The sequence below is a fragment of the Macrotis lagotis genome, chromosome 1 (genome assembly GCF_037893015.1).
Source record: "Macrotis lagotis isolate mMagLag1 chromosome 1, bilby.v1.9.chrom.fasta, whole genome shotgun sequence".
In the NCBI taxonomy this organism is placed as follows: Eukaryota; Metazoa; Chordata; class Mammalia; order Peramelemorphia; family Peramelidae; genus Macrotis; species Macrotis lagotis.
In genome coordinates this window covers 220,597,478-220,615,028 of record NC_133658.1, presented here as the reverse complement: position 1 = coordinate 220,615,028, position 17,551 = coordinate 220,597,478, and the positions used below count along the sequence as shown (strand labels likewise).

At 32.1% G+C, this 17,551-nt stretch overlaps 1 protein-coding gene across 3 annotated transcripts in view; it reads left to right on the top strand.

Annotated features, from left to right (window-relative positions):
* The window catches only part of MEMO1 (mediator of cell motility 1), a 153,386-nt gene that overhangs the window by 94,086 nt on the left and 41,749 nt on the right, over window positions 1–17,551 (top strand). For 2 of the 3 annotated variants that reach the window (XM_074209667.1, XM_074209668.1), the window contains exons 5-6: window positions 1,425–1,536; window positions 15,381–15,523. In XM_074209667.1, coding sequence (XP_074065768.1) covers window positions 1,425–1,536; window positions 15,381–15,523 — 255 coding nt within the window. The remainder of the gene's footprint in view (window positions 1–1,424; window positions 1,537–15,380; window positions 15,524–17,551) is intronic. The other variant, XM_074209669.1, reaches the window with a different exon arrangement.

Here is a 17,551-nt window from a genome sequence, read left to right as displayed (position 1 = left end):
TCTCCTAGAATTGTATTGTATTTTAATTTTTTTAATACTTAAGAGGATACATGTTTTAACAAAAATAACACTGGACCAAGAATTAGGATACTTATAATCACTCTGTATGATTAAGGCAATATAATGAACATTTCTAAACCCAATTTTTTGGTTACAGGATGATATCCTACTTGTAAAGCATTGTGCTTAGCACTCCTTAAAATAAAACTGTCATATAAATCTACCATGCATATAATTTTTGCCTCTGCTTAAGATTTTAAAAAATTAAATACAGATATATCTGACATTATACAATAGATACATTAAACATTAGCATTTACTGACATTTTGCGAATCATTTTTTTAAAATGAAGAGAGATTTCTTTACTCTTTGTCAGGGGAAAGGATTAATGGTTGATTTCTGTAGATTAGGTTTGCATATAATGAAGATACACTTTTATTTTTGCAGTAATAACATTTTGTTTTTAGAAGAGCTTTATTATTATGTCCTCTAAGTAGTGTTTGGAGAACACACATTATTTTAAAAGTATTCTGTCAATAAAATGTTGATGGTTTTAGATAATTTATTATAGGAATAAGTTATTAAACTAGCAGTTTTGAGAGATGGTCACTCCACTACTTGCCTTTTATAATATTGGTAAATTCTTTTTGTAAAAGTATCTCTAATAATTTATGAGTGTGTATTTTATGATAGAACAAAAGTGTTATATTCAAGGGTTTTAAAAATTAAATACCCTTTCTTCCTTTGGTTAAAAACAAAAATACCCCTGACACTTTTACCTTACTTGCAAGTCCAACAATGCTACTTAATATTGTGTGATTAATATTCTTTGATTATAAGACCTTTTAAACTGGTGTTGGTGCTTCACTAAATTAATGTTTTGATGTTCCATGAACTTCATTTTGAAGTTCTGAGAGAATACTCTGCTTCTATACTGAAGTTTCCATCTTTTTGTGTGTTGCTATCATGTTTGTTCCTAATGTGCTGGAGGGAGCGAGACTTGAAAGTCCTGTAAATTCCTTGTTTGTCATTAACTTTGTGAATAGGTAGACCCAGTGTTTTTCTATGTTTCAGCAGTAGCTCATTTTAACAGTTGTGTTTTGCCAGACCATGCTAACTAAATTTAAAAGCCCCATACACGAAGGAGCTATTTTACAATTGAAGTTTTTTCCTAATGCTTTTCTAAGCCCTTTTTAAGGAGCATAAGCAACTACACCCTAGTCTATATAAGGCATAAATATATATTTTTGCCTTGTAAAATGTTGCCTATATTTACATAAGAAGATTAAAGAGAGTACTATGTGATCAAAGCCATTCCCTCATATTTACACCCATTTATACCCAGTGGTTTTGTCTTGTTTCTTACTTCTAATGAAGGTACATGCTAATGTATTTGGTTTTAACATTCTTTGAAATTTTTCAGTTTATGGAGAGCTATGGAAGACAGGAATGTTTGAGCGCATGTCATTGCAGACAGATGAAGATGAACACAGTATTGAAATGCATTTGCCTTATACTGCTAAAGCCATGGAAAGGTACATTATTTAAAATATATCAGTCCAAAAGTAAATATACATATGATTGCATATGAATTGATAATTTGTATGATGAAATTCATTGGACAAGGAATTATAATCTTTCTTTGATTTATTTGAAGTTAAAGAAAATGAACAGTTAAATCTGGACTTTCTTGACAGTGATAAATTTGTATGTAAAATATGATTACTTTAGCTCAGCTGATTATTTTGTTTAGTCAGTATGATAAAGCTTACTTAGCTAACCTTTTTCTCAAATGAGGATTTCTAAATTAGTATCTTTCATCCATACATTGGAAAAGAACTTAAAGCCAATCTAAATGCAATTGAAAAGAGTTCCCTCCCTCAGAGATTGTTCCTTTGTTAAACATCTCTGGTTATTAGAAGATTTTCTTATATTAAGCCAAAATATTGCTTTCCTATCATTGTTTGGTTCTATTCTCTGGATCTACACAGAATATTTTGGTTTTCATTCACATGACAACTCTAAAAAAATATTTTTGAAGATATTGTGTCTTTTCTCAGTTTTTATTTCTAGGTTAACATCTGAAAGTTCTTCACCCCTTCCTAACATGGTTTCCAAATAGTCATCATTCTGATAACAGCTCTTCTGGATATGGTCTAGTTTGTAAATTTCCCTGTTAAAACGGGACACCTTAAATAGAACACAGTATTCTGGATGTTCTCTGAGTACTGTGAAACAATTAATTTTTATCTGTGTCTTATTAGCTAGCTGCTTATGAAGTTTCACCTTTACATTGTTTTTTTCCCCTTGTTTTAATTTAAGAAATTTGGACATAAAAACCACAAAATAAAATCTTGCCAGTGAATTATTCCATCTTTCAGATAAATTAAACAGTAGAATTAATTTTTTGGAGACACTTTAGAAACTATCAGTTTTTAGTTCAAAAATATTCTTTCAGTTCTTCTCGTGCATTGTGAAAGAGCTTCAGTTAGATATGCAGCATACTTTTTATATCTTCCTTTCAACAAATAAGGTGTGCTTAAGATTCTAGGCATTTTTTTGTCTGATGAGAGTTGCCCATGACATCCTATAGGGAAATTTTGTTGGAAATGCACAACTTAACAGAAAATATTTGAAAATTGAAATTCTGAATTGTAAACTATTCTTTTAGCATTCTCTCCTGATCAGAGAAGGAACAATTTGTTGATTTAATTTATTAATATAACACAACTTTGTTTGATATATATTTGATTTGTAGTCAATTGAAATCAAGTCTATTTTTTCATTGAGTATTTTCAAATCAGGTAGCCCTCCTAACCAAAAAATTCTGCCATTAAGTTTTTTGAATCTAAATATGTCTGTACATTTATTTTAGTATCATTTTACCTAGTTGGTTTTGGTCTATTGTTATAATTTTCGAGAGCATATTGACTCCTGATTCTGTTACGCAATATATTAGCAATTGTTCCCACAAATTTGATAGTTAGCTGCTTACCTGCCTTCCTTTCTTTCTCTTTCGTTCTCCTCTTCCTTCCTTTTTGTATCTCTCGGTAGGGTATTGCCATCGTCCTAATGACTAAAGTAGAAGTTTAGTGTGAATTATTGCATTCCAATTCTTGGAAATTGGTAATTCATATTAGTTATCTATTAAATAGTTGGAGTAATTATTTTATCCCATTCCTTATATTTTTCAGATAGCATCAAGTCCTTAACTGCTCTTTAACATGTAGTAAATTCCATATACTTCAGTAATACTGAAAGATGACTACCGTATCTTGAAATTATTATTATTTTTTAAATAAAAGACTTTAGTATTTTGATTCAGAGAGATTACTGCAGTTCAGGACATTCATTTTCTCCCCCTGAATCTCTTTCAATTAAATTGGGGTACATAGATGCCATCTAGCTTCTAGAAAGCTAAATTAGGGTACATAGAAAACCATCTAGAAAAATGTAATTAACTGTGAAAGTTTATAACAGCAAATATAACTTTTGCATTTCATTTTGCTCCATTAAATGGGGTTTTTTTATTTCTACTTTTCTTCTAGATGTTCAGAGATATTGGAATCTTTTTTGAATAACTTTGAAAGTGTGATAAATATAATACTTTAAAACTATTTTTGGTCACTTGTACAAATATCATTATTACTGTAGCCATATAACATATTTTGGTACTGGCACCATTTGGCATTCTGCCCTCTTGAAAACACATTGCAGTGTATTCATGTCTGTTTTATCTTATGCTTTAGACAGTCTTATACATTCAACAGGATAACAAGGGGATAATTTTTTTGGAGAAATCAGAAAAATATCTTTCAGAAGTGAACTCTATTTCCTTATTAGAGTTACCTAGAAAATCTTTTCCTTTGTCTGAATTATTTAAGTGTCCTGTAAAATATTAAAACACATTGTACTTATTCCATATTTGGGGCTGATGGAAGAATGGAAAAATCTGTAGAGTAATGGGAATGAATGGAATAATAGGTCATTAATTTTGGTATTCTTTTCAAATTTTTATCTGTATTTTATTTATATCTTATGAAGTTTTACCTTTATATTTTTTTCCCCTTGTTTTAATTTAAGAAATTTGGACATAAAAACCACAAAATAAAATCTTGACAGTGAATTATTCCATCTTTCAAATAAATTAAACAGTAGAATTAATTTTTTGGAGACACTTTAGAAACTATCAGCTTTTAGTTCAAAAATATATAAATCATAATATAAAATATTTCAGTTGGATGCCATTTTTTTTTTGCTAAAAATACTCTTTCAGTTCTTCTCATGCATTGTGCAAGAGTTTCAGTTAGATATACGGCATACTTTTTATATTTGCTAATCTTCCTTTTAACAAATAAGGTGTGCTTAAGATTCTAGGCATTCTTCTGTCTGATGATATTAGCCCATGACATCCTATAGGAAAATTTTGTTGGAAATGCACAACTTAACAGAAATTATTTGAAAATTGAAATTCTGAATTGTAAACCAAGTTCTTTAGTATTTGGTTAAATAAAAGTAGTATATTCTTAGAGCAACACTGAATGCTATTCAGATAATTCTGCTGTATTCTACTTTTATAGCAGTGTGCATCTGGAATCTGTGTTGTGTTCTGCATATCACTTTTTAAGAGGGACATTTACTGAACTGAATGTATGTTGTATATGGCAACCATGATTAAAAAGTCTAAAATTCTATATAATATGAAGCTTTTCTGAAAAAAACTGAAGATATAAATGGCAAATGCTAGAGGGAGAGAAACATTAATGTACTTGTAGTGATGTGAACAGATTTTCTTGTTCTTGAAAGCTATATAGAACTATTCTTCGAAAGTTATAAATCTGTGGTTTGACCCAGCCATATTACTACTAGGTCTATGCTACAAAGAGATCAAAGGAAGGGGAAAAGGACCCATATAGACAAAAGAATTTGTATTTGTTCTTTTTATAGGGAGAATTTATATTGTTTGGGGAATGACTAAGTAAATTATGGTATATTAACATAGTGGATTAACTGTTGAAGTATAAGAAATAATCAAGGAGTGATTGAGAAGACTTGTATAAACTACTAATATAGAATTAAGGATGTTGAAGAATTTATACAATAAAATAGAAGAACAATGCTAACACCATTGAACAGCACAGTGGCCAACCATGGTACTGTAATGATGAAACAGGTACACATTTCCTGATGGAAAGATGATGGACTCATACTACAGATTTAGGCAGATAAACACATAAATCCCCCCCCCCCCCACATTCTGTGTGTGTGTATGTGTATGTATATGTGTCTCTGTGTACAAACACTTATTTATTTTGTATGGCCAATGTGGGAATTGTTGTGACAGGGAGTTTTTTCCTTGTTGGGAGGAAGATTGTGGGGGATCAAGAGAAGTCAGATCTTTGTTTTTAAAAAGTAAATTACAAAAGAATTGAGACGGTTATGTTTGAGAAGAATTACGGGAGACAAGATAGCTATCTTCAGATACGTGAAGGATCATCACATAGAACAGGGATTAGATTTATCTAGGTTCTGATGGCAAAAATAATTTGGAATTAAATTTGATTAGGGTTACCTCATTGGGTAATAAGATTTCAGTTATTAGAATTAATTAGATAGGGTCTGAATGACTTCTTTTCATGAATGTTGGAAAGGGTTCCCTAGATAGATTAAGGAGATTGGATTAGATGATCTCTAAAGGTTTCTTCCTGGCAACTAGGTTGAGCAGTAGATACAGTGCCTGGTCTGGAGTCAGGAAGACTCATCCAACTGAATTCATATCTGGGGTTAAGACACTAACAGTGTAACTCTAAGAAGGTCACTTAACCCTATTTGCCTCAGTCTCTTCATGTGTGCAAATGAACTGGATAAGGAAATGGCAAACCACCCCAGTATCTTTGCCAAGAAAACCTTAAATTGTTCACAAAGAGTAGGACATGACTAAACCACAACAAAGATTCCTTCCAAATTTAAGTGTTTGTAAATTGAGTTGTTTCAAATAATGAATACCCAGTTTGCCGATTTTAATTAATAATCTTTATTGTATTATTCAGAGAGCACCATTTGATGTGATCTATGATCTTTTCCCCTTGAGCATAAAAATATAATTCCTTTCTGTGATTTCTCTTTAGGAATAAATTTAAAAATCATCATTTAGAAATTGGGGCCAGTGAGAGTAGAATTTTAAAAGCTTATTTTACCTTATATGACATCTCTTGCCTTTCCAGATTTTACTCCTTAAGTTATATAAGAGATAATCATTTTTATAATTCTAATTTATTAAAACTGTAGAAAATTATTTTAAAGAAAAGAAAACATTGGAATTAGTTTTAACTTTTATGTTAGTCTTGATGTTCTGGTAAAATTCTAGTGAGGAAAATTAAGTTCCTAATAGATAGGCATAGTTAATTTTCCAGAATAGGATTTAGGGCAATCCTTTACTTTCTTTAAAGGCAGCTTTCTACACAAAGCCTTTCCTGATCTCTATCTTGCTTCCTTTCACCCCCAGGAAACTTGCATTCTGTAAATGAATGAATGACTTATAATCTATTTAAGCAGTTATATACTAGACACTGTAATTACAAAGATGCAAATAAAAAAAAATAAGACAGTCCCTGCTTTTAAAGGAGCTAATGATTTCATTAGGGAGAGACCAGTACATAGCTGTGTGCAACCACAGGGGTACATGGAATTATGGAGTAGTCCTTAGGGTGCTGTGGTTATACATGGTAATTCATCTTCATTTGTGTCATTTCTGTTAATAATACCATGTCTGTTTCTAATGATGAAGCATTTGATGAAACCAAAGACTTTGGTTTTGAGAACTTTGTTTTCTGAACCTTTAGCAGTTCTGGTTGCTGAACTGGGCAGGGAGCTGCAGTACCTGTAGAAACCCTAAAAAAGCTTATTGAACTGTAATGCTTTTGGGTAAAAGATCTTGAACTGTCTTAACCAGGGTATGAGGAGGAGTAATAGCTTTGAATTTGCCCCTTCCTTTTCCCATTGTTGCTACATCTAAGAGACTAACTTGCCTGCCCAAATGGCATCAGTTAATCTGCAATTGATATTCTTTTTGGTGGGGGTGTTGAATCTCCTTGTCTATAGAGATTACTCCCCAAGATGATTACTGCTTCAGTAGACTGATAGCAGAGCAATATAACTTGCTATTTGTGATTCTCTGGAGCATACCTTATATTCTAATAGAGGACAAAACATTTAGGGAAGGGGTAGCCAGGGAAAGGAGTTTTTGTCTTGTTACAGTAATGGTATATGGTAGTATTGATTTTGATTACTGTTACCAGAGTGAGAGGTAGCAGAGACTTGGAGTATACAAACAGTTGATTACAAGGTATCCTAAGATGACTGAGATGCTATCTATGAAGCATCATCTAGGGTCAGCTAGATAGGTACATTAGGTGAGTTTGCACTCATAGGGTGCAGTTCCAGAGCCAAGTGATTTAACTTACCAGAGAGAGAGCTGAGGTGTCAGGTCTGGAGAGAGGGTGCTTATACATATTTGGAGTGGTTGCAGATAATCAGGATACGTAGCAATATGTCCCAAGGTGTTTGGTTATATTGCTCATTTATCCACCCCAATCAGTAAAGAGTTAACCTATTCTCATACACACAAAAGCTGTAGAGGCAAAAATAAGATCCATTGTTAAGATTATTTTAAAAAATTTACTAAAACATTTAAAATCTTATTCTTAAATATATATTGATTTTTATTGAAAACATGAATTTGCAAGTGGTTTTGAGGAAGAATATAAGATAGGCACATAGGGCTTCACAAAGCTCCATCATTAATTATATTATCATTATAGAAATTTGTAGTCAGCAGTTTTTCTTTTCTTGAGCTTAGGTCTTATAGTGCTTTCTCTAGATAGTTCTTGACAGCAGAGGCAGTTTTATTTTTTGTCTTTGTATCCCCATTAGTGGGATAATAAAAGACAGCTAAAAAATAATTATCCAAGAATGCTAGCTTAGATTTACTCCAGATTATATTCTGCTAATTTGTAAATTTTCTAATAATAATAATGATATTCGCAACTGTGGAGGCTAGAAGAAATAGTATCTTTTCAAGGGCAATGAAATGCTGGTTTTAAAAGGGAATGGAAGTGGGATGTGGTTTCCAGTATAGAAAATGGAATAAACCAGGAGTTTTATACTTTTTCCCCCACTGGTTAAATGATTGGTTTAAATTCTAGATCTGTAACTATTCCCGTGTATATAACTGTTCTTTTTTGTTTTACTTTTCTGTTTATATAAATTATATATCAAAGCAAAGAACTTATTTTAGCTATTTAGAGCAAGTAATTTTGTTGTCCTCTAAAGTTATTTCTAATTTTTTCTCATCTGTTTACTTTTTTGTTTTGGTTTTTTTCCTACTCCTCTTAAAATATTTCCCAGTTATCAGTGGGGAATTTTTCAGAAATTGCAGAAAATTGTGTTGCTCAAAATAGAAATTTCTTTATTTGGTGGAGCTGGAACCCATTCATTTTTATTCCCATGCTGATAAGCAAGAACAATAGATGACAGGAGCCCCAAGGGATGCAAGTGAATAAAAGTTTATTTGACTTGTATGAAAATACAGATTTGCTATACTTATAAGTTCATTAGTTTTTTTCACAGCTATTTTCCAGCTTAAAAAGAGGATGAAAAATTTTACATAGTTAATATAGCTATTTATAGCAGGCCATGATAGGTAATTTCTCTTTTAACCTTCCTATAGTATTTTACTGTATTCAACTCTTCATGAATTCTTTCTAAACCTTCATGATTTTAGGATGCCTGTTATTAATACCTGATATTCTAAGGGCTTTTCGTAGGGTTGCTTCAGGTATCTGTGATTTGCCATAGATAGCAACCTTAGTTAAGAAAGGTGATTATGTGGTGGGAAAAATTATTTCATTTCTTCAAGAGTTGAAATAGGAGAGAAAAAAGTAGTCTTGAGTGAAAATATGCAAATAAATATACTATATGTTTGAATATTAATTAGCATTTAAACAACATAACCCAGGCTTCATCCCTCCAAGTGATTTTTGAATCTTAGACACTTTTCCTTCAAATATGAAGAAGTTATTAATACAGCAGTATTTCCTAATGTTTTTCATTCTTTAACATGCCTTACCTAGATAGTTGGGTAACAGGGAACTAAAGAATACAGCATAGAACGAATTGTGGAAAAACTAGTGAAAACAAAAAGGAGAAAAGGGTACACTTATAACTTGCTTTTATGTACATAATGTGTGATTGAATTTATATTATTAACTTTTCAGCCGTCTCTCTGGAAGACTGAGAAATAGGGTATTACTAACAGTACTATATTCTAAATTCTTTCCCCCCAACACCCCCCCTTCCAAAAAAATCAAAACCAAACCAACAATAGCAATAAAAAGACACTTGCTTAGTTACATTCTGTACTTTCAAATCATAATTGCACTGAAATCCTCTTTAACTGTTGCTTGTTAAGAAATAATATCTCAGTCACTATAAGTACTTCATAGAATGTGACTTAACTGTCAATGGGTATTGTTTTTTTAGAGCTCTCTGGTTACTATGAAATTAATGCACTTATACCAGGAGTATTTAAGGTGATAATAGAATACAATAATCTTCTCCCCTCCTTTTTTTTTATTAATGAGTTCCAAACTCTTTGTAACTATTCTTTACCTAAATAGGGTATGAAGAGTTAAAGAAGCACCACAGATAGACTCCTCTGTCAATTTCTTCACTTTTTTATGTTCCATAGACAGAAGTATTGTTGAAAGAGCATTATAATTGAGGCTTACATACCTGTTTATTTTGTAATTAACAGAATCATAGAATTTGGATCTTGTATGATCCATAGAAATCTATTCTAGGTCAGCTCTCTCAGTTTACATAACAAACTTAAGACCCAGAGAGGTTAAGTGATGTTCCTGTGATCATATAGACAATAACAGAGTTCAGATTTAAATTCATGTTTTCTGACGCTGAGTCTAATGTCCTTTTAACTACATTCGTTACAGGGGACTTTTTAGGATGGTAGTGAAATTTTACTCCAGAATGCAACCTGATTCTATGGAATTAACAGTTATTTAAGGCAGGTTTCTCAAACTAGTTTGGCTAGTGGAATATTCTTAGGTTTGAGTTACATAATTGGAACATACAAATGCTGGTTCCAGGGGGTGGGACACAGTATACTTTTGTAGTTGACCAACTACTAAAGAGAAAAATAGAAAATTCTGTGTTTTCCTACTGAAAATTTGCTATACACAAGTATTCTTAATTCATACATATTTTGTATTCACTATTTTCCTACTTTTTTTTAACTGAACTCCTATTTTATGTCATAGAACACTGAAATGCTGATTTAAGAAATATTTAATAATAGGTATTGCAAAATATTCTTTTAACTGATTCTCTACTACACATCAATTAAATGTCCTAACTCCATGGGAAAATTTTACCCTTAAAGATATTAGTCCTAACATCAAACATTTATTAAGAGTTTTATTTGTTCATGATAGGTAGCATGTTAGGTCTTGTACAGAGCAAATTGGACAAGTATTTGTGGGTATCTAAAGTTTTGTAATATGGGATAGACAATATTTTAAAAATCTTCCCAAGGATAAAATGCTGTTTAAAAAAAAAACTTTGAATAGCTAATATATAAATAAATTTATTGCAACTGAAACCTTACAAAGAAAGGTTCTGTTAGTTAATTTAAGTGCTTTCTCTCTTCCTTAACAATCTTAACATTCATGTTCTAAGATACAAAGACCAAGGTAGGAAAAATCAGTGAATATCTTTTTTTTATTTTATTTTTATTTTTCAAGGCAATGGGGTTAAGTGGCTTGGCCAAGGCCACACAGCTAGGTAATTATTAAGTGTCTGAGGCCGGATTTGAACTCAGGTACTCCTGACTTCAAGGCCAGTGCTCTATCCACTGCACCACCTAGCCACTCCTGAATATCTTGATTTTAATTCTAACTCCAGTCAGGAGTTAGTGAAATAGAAGTGACAGGAAATTTGGAAGCAAATGACCCTGCCAGCCAAGAAATATCCGAAAATGCTCAGGCATATGTGCTAAATTTGAGAAAAGTGATGTTTAAAAAGCTTAAAAGTATAAAAAAAGCATGCAATTCTATCTTCAAATTGTAAAAGAAATGATGGCACACAAGTAAAAAGAAGCAGTTAAAGGCATTCTGATTGTATAACCATGATTTGAATTTAAAAAATTTTGAAGATAAAGAAGAGAGAAAATACTGATGAAGGTTGATATGCCCATGACCGCTTGTAGAGGCATCTAGGTGGCACAGTGAATAAAGCATAGGCCCAGGAGCCAGGAGGATCTGAGTTCAGATGGGCCTTAGACATTTAATAATTACTTAACTGTATGACCTTGGGCAAGTCACTTAACCCTATTGTCTTGCAAAAATAAAAACAAAACAAACTTTGTGTAAAAGATGGAATGAGGATTGTTTAACTAAGAACAAATACAGAAAAATATTAGAAAAGCAAAAGTGCTTAAATGAGCTAAAGGTTTTCAGATTTTAAGGTCTTTTAAATATGTTTATGTATATTTACACATATACACATATATGTACATATATATACACACAATATATACATATGCATATAAGCATATACTGTCAAGAAGAGGAATAAAGAAGGGATAGTTACCTTACTTGAAGTAGATTACATAAAGTTAAGTGATTATGATAATAATAGTTCATATTTATCCAGCCCTTGGTCATTTTCATGATGCTTTCCTTATAATATAGGTATTGCAAGTATCATTTTTTTCCCCCCATTTTACAGATGAAGCAGTTGAGACTTAGAGAGAGTAAGTTACATAGGTAGGTAGTAGTAGAGTCAAGGCTTGAACCCACCTCTTTTGACTCCCAATTTCTGTTCTCTTTCTGTTATACTAAGTTGGCTTTTTCTAAGAATAATACTTTATGGAATTCCATTTATTACAAAGTGTTTTCCCATGCATTATCTCATTTGGTTTTCATGATTGTGTGGTAGTTAAATTAGGTATTGATCATCATTTTCCAGATGAAGTAACCAGGGCTTCTAGGAGTTGAGTAACTGGTAAGATTACTCATACACTTTTTCTGATGCCAAGCTCATTTTTATTTATATCAATCCCACATCTCCTCTCACATGACAGAAAGCTGTTTTTTTCTTTCATGAAGAATGGTCATTATTCACATGACTCAGAGATAATTAAAGCCCAAGAGAGGTGAGAAGATAAAATTTTACCTGCTTTAAATGAGTTCTCTTGAGCCAAACTATTTTACTCCATAGAGAAATACTGAGACTTAAGATTATAAAGGATTTATAGACCTGTTTGGGCCTTCAGAATTTGCATGGTCCCAGTATATTCTGGACAAACTCTGGCAGCAATTAGGCCTAATGAAGACATTGCTTAAAGTTGGACCATACTGGTTATGATGAAGATCAAACAGGTATCACCTGTACTGTGTCAGGGGAGTAGTGTAAAATAATCTTGATTTCTAGAGGGGATAAGCAGGAATTACTGTTTTAATATTGTGGAAATTGGCAGATAATTGAGATAAATTTGGATGATCAGAAACAAAGAAAAAGCTGGGGTCTGATTGAAAAGTAATGTGAACCCTGAAAGTAGGTGAAGCTAAAGTGACATTCATGGTGGATAGGATTTGTCCCTGATAGGGCTTCTACATAACAGCAAACCCTTTGGAACCACCAGAATGATGTGGCTGGTATCCTTTTCTCTGTGATTTTATTTTTTTATATTTTTATTTTATTATTTTAGATTTTTCAAGGCAATGGGGTTAAGTGGCTTGCCCAAGGCCACACAGCTAGGTAATTATTAAGTGTCTGAGGTCAGATTTGAACTCAGGTACTCCTGACTCCAAGGCTGGTTCTCTATCCACTGTGCCACCTAGCCGCCCCTCTCTGTGACTTTATAGTTGGTGACCTAAGAATTCTTGGCACCTGACTGATAAATTTATATAGTAGTATGCTGAAAGAACTTGAAAACATGATAATGGAAGCATTGTTCAAAAACTCAGGCCTTTAGCATGTCCTAGGAGACCAAAGAACGGCATATGTTATTTTCATTTTTCAAATTAATTGCCTGGAACTTTGAGAGTCTAATGGTGATTCTTAGCAAAATTCTAGACCAGACTATGAAAACTCATGATTTGTGTACATTTAGAAAGAGAAATTATGATTACTAGCAGTCAATCTTGGTTTATTAAGATTAATAAAATCATATTGACTTCTGATCAAGACTTATGTTTTAGGTGCTATGAAACCAACATAGGGGTTTTTAAAAAGGAATTTGCCAAACTCTCTCATGATACCTTTGTGACCAAGATGTTATATAGGCTGATGCAGTTAGCTACATTCAAAGCTAGTTGTATGACCATGACCAGATTTTGCCCAGTGGATTAATATCCATCTGGAAGAGTGGTCTCTAGAGATTTGCAATTGTTTCTGTATTTTTAATCAGTATTTTTATCAGTACCTTTTAAGCTCTTGAAGACAACCTTATCAGATTTATAAATGTCACAAAATTGGGAGGAATAGTTAAAAGTGTTAGATTGATAGAACTAAGATTCAAAACAATCTTGACAGATTGCAAAGCTAGGGTAAATTTAGTGTATGGAACTAAATATAGGAGTAAACATCTATAATTGGGTTCTCAAAATCATTTCTTCAGATATAGATTAGGGTAGGGGGTGGATAGAGAAAAATTTGTCTTGACAGTAATTCATATAAGAAAGATTTGGCTATTTTTGTTTACTCCATTTTTTGGGGGGGTTTTTGTAAGGCAAATGGGGTTAAAGTGCCTTGCCGCACAAGGCCATACAGCTAGGTAATTATTAAGTGTCTGAGACCAGATTTGAACCCAGGTACTCCTGACTCCTGGGCCAGTACTTTATCCACTGTGCCACCTAGCCGTCCCTGTTTTTGTTTACTATAAGTATATTATGAATCAGGAGTTTGGATTGATTGGCAAAATAACTAATGCAGTTGAGTTCCATTAATAGAAATATATTGTCTAGAAAGTATAAATAGTATCACTATGCTATGCATTGACCAGACCAAGTTTCAAGTTTTTGTTCATTTTTTGTAGCCACTTTTTATGAGAGACATGGAAAAACTGGAGTGTGTCAAGAAGGAGAGAAATCTGAGTGTTAAGGAGGCCTCAAATCTTATTATACAAAAAATGATTGAAAGAAACTGGATAATGTTTAGCCTGGAGAAGATAATACTTAGATGAGATATAATGACTGCCTTAAAATATTTGATAAAATTTCATGTGAAAGTAAAGATTAGATTTATTCTGTCTAACTCCAGACAATGTGAAATGGGAATAGAAGAAGTAGAAATATGTAGCACAGTGATGCAGATTTTGATTTATAGTAAGAAAAAATGTTCTCTTATTTACTGATCTCCAGAATGTAATGGATTGTTTTTAAAAGAAGACGAAAAATCCCCAAAACTTAAAGTTTACTGACTCACTTGTCACTGGAAATGTTGAAGCTGTTAGGGATATTGTTAAGGTGATTTCTCCATGGGGTGTGAGTTAGGATGAGTTAGATGACCCCTAAAATCCCTTCCAACTGTAAGATTCTATGATGCCATGATATTTGATTGTGTATTTGATTATGTATTTGATTATTTTTAGATGGTAAATGAGATATAGTTGAGTTTTTTGTATTTCTTTTGGCCTATCACTATAAATTGACTTTCATTTCCATAAACTCTACATTTGCCAAAGACTGTCAATATCACTTATATAACCTATTCATACTTTTTCATATATTCACTGGAGCAGGTACAGAAGTGGAGATGGTAAATTTTATAGGTGATCCACAGTTATTTTATTTTTTGCTGTTTTCACTCTTTGGTTTCAGAGGTTCATGGGTGATATTGATAATGGAAGATAGTGAAGTGATGAGTTGGGGGAACCCGATAAGATTCTGGAACTTTTATTTGGGAGATTGCAGCTTAGGTGGATGATAGGAAAGGATTCAAATCTTGGAAGGTTCAATCAACTATGCATTGTATATTTTTATCTTTAAGAGTATTCCTCTATACTTTAGAATTTCTTAAGATATAGTGTTTAATATGTATAGCATTATATGGATTGTACATATGTACTTGTTTACATGCACACATTTTCTAAGTTCTGTCCATGATTTCTCACCTCTTTTGGTTGCCTTTTAAAAGACTCAATTTTTAGTTTTTATAAATTCAGGATACTAATATGTTAACTGTTAATTACCAATTCAGTGCTTTGATTAAATGATCTCTTTATTTAATATGAACATATTTGAAAATTTATTGTTGTTGAATACATTAAATGTGACCATCTACCTCCCCTGTTTCCTTTAAGCCATAAGGATGAGTTTACCATTATTCCTGTATTGGTTGGAGCTCTGAGTGAGTCAAAAGAACAGGAATTCGGAAAACTCTTCAGTAAATATCTAGCGGATCCTAGTAATCTCTTTGTGGTTTCTTCTGATTTCTGCCATTGGGGTAAGTTGTAGACTTTATATTATCATATCATGTTAGATAGTATGTATTTGTAATGAAAGGTATCCTGCCATGTTAAGCTTCTATTTTCACGTCTTTATAATTTTCTCTTCAAAAGCTTAGCATTACCTAATGGTGATATTTTTTTTATAGTTAACTTTGTTATCTTTGAATGATTAGTAGTAGTGGTTGATGAGCACATTTCCAAAGGCGACTGGTATAAATGGATTCACACTGTGAGGGTCTCTGCATATGGATATATCAATTAGACCTCTCAGAATTTAGTTCTGCTAGACTATCCCCAAATAGAAGGTCTTTTCTAGTGTCTCTGAAGGGAGAATTTCTTGGTCATTCTATCACCAAGAATCATAAATTCTTTTGTGCTTCACTAGTGCTTTTCCTTTTTTTCTTTTATCTTTTTATCTTTTCTAAAGCTTGATTTTAGAATGGCATTACCATCACTTTAGAAATCCTCATCACAGTTTGGAATTTTGTGGATATTGAAATTGTCTTCTATTCAAAATGTTTAAAAAATCTTGACTCTGATTTATGTGACCTGAAAAAGGTAAAGACTCTTGAAGATGGATCACAGAGAAAAGGAAACATCTTCAGAACTTTCCATTTGAATATTTTTCTTAAAGAGTAACTTTTACTGTTTGGGTCCACTATTATAATCTCTTTTAAAATTTCTTAGCATGTTTTTGGGTACCTTTTAGAACATCTCTTTAAGACATAGTCATTGTTTCCTCAATGCTGAACTCTTCTATTTGTTGGCCACTTTTCTTGTATGCTAGGAAAAAAAAAAGCAGAAATCATACCATTTTTAAGATGTGTTGCTATTGTTAGTCAACATGCATTGTAATTCAAAATCAAAATATATTTATTCTTGATCTATTATTAGAAAAAATTAGTCTTTATTTGGAGATGTTATTTGGAACTCATCTTTTGATTGAAACTTCAAGAAACTCCTTTTGTTTTTGATGAGACAGATTCTCTAATACTTCATCCTCAAATTTGTAGAATATCATTGTTGGAGAGAAAAGGCAATATTGGAAATTTCATTGGTACTGAGGCTTACCCTTGTACTTTAATAACGTTTAAATACTTATCTGTATCTTTTGTTTTTGTTTTTTGAGTTTCTTTGTTCTTTAGAAATTACAAATCTTTGGATTTTCAATTCCTCATGATGAAGATTTATTGGTCTTAAATTTCTAGAAATCTAAACTATATCTATAAGCTACTTTACCTCTTGATCCATCTCTGTGGATCCTCAAGGCAATTGACTGTAACATAATGATTCTGATGGCTACCTTTTTAATTCCTGCTTCTGTGGAATCTTGGTTTCCTCAGTGGAGAAAAAAATTCTAGTACTTCAGGAGTTTTAAAAATTCTAAAATATTTTGCTATCCTATATTGATTTTAATGGGGGAATCTTCTTTCATTTATGTTATATCAGGAGCAAAATTTTCTTTTATTAAGGTTGTCATTAAGGATTTTGTTCTGAGAAAAGTCTTCAGGTTGCCTTAAAAATTTTGGGATGGATAGGGTTTAGACAGTAAAAGATAAGCTGTTGGAAAGTCATTAATTCTAACAAAAAATTCAATTCAATATTGTTCATAAAGAAAAATGAATTTTGGCAGTTATGTTTCTGAATTCTCTGACCTTATTTAATAGAAAATTTAATATTTACACAATAAAGTAAAAATTTCATCTAAAATTTATCAGGATAAATAATTACTGAATGTTTGTCATGAGCACAGCACTCAGAAATCCCTTTAACTCTAGCCATCAATGGACTTGTTTGCCTAATAGAGGAAATAGTACTTATAAATGATTAATTTTAAAAAGAGCTAGACTGTTACAAGTTATAAAAGAAAAACAAGTGCGGCAGCTAGGTGGCACAATGAATAGAGCACTGACTGTGAAGTTAGGAGGAACTGAGTTCAAATTTGACCTGAAGCACTTAATAGCTGTGTAACCTTTGGCAAGTTACTTAACCCCAATTGCCTTACTGAAAATGCTAGCTAAATG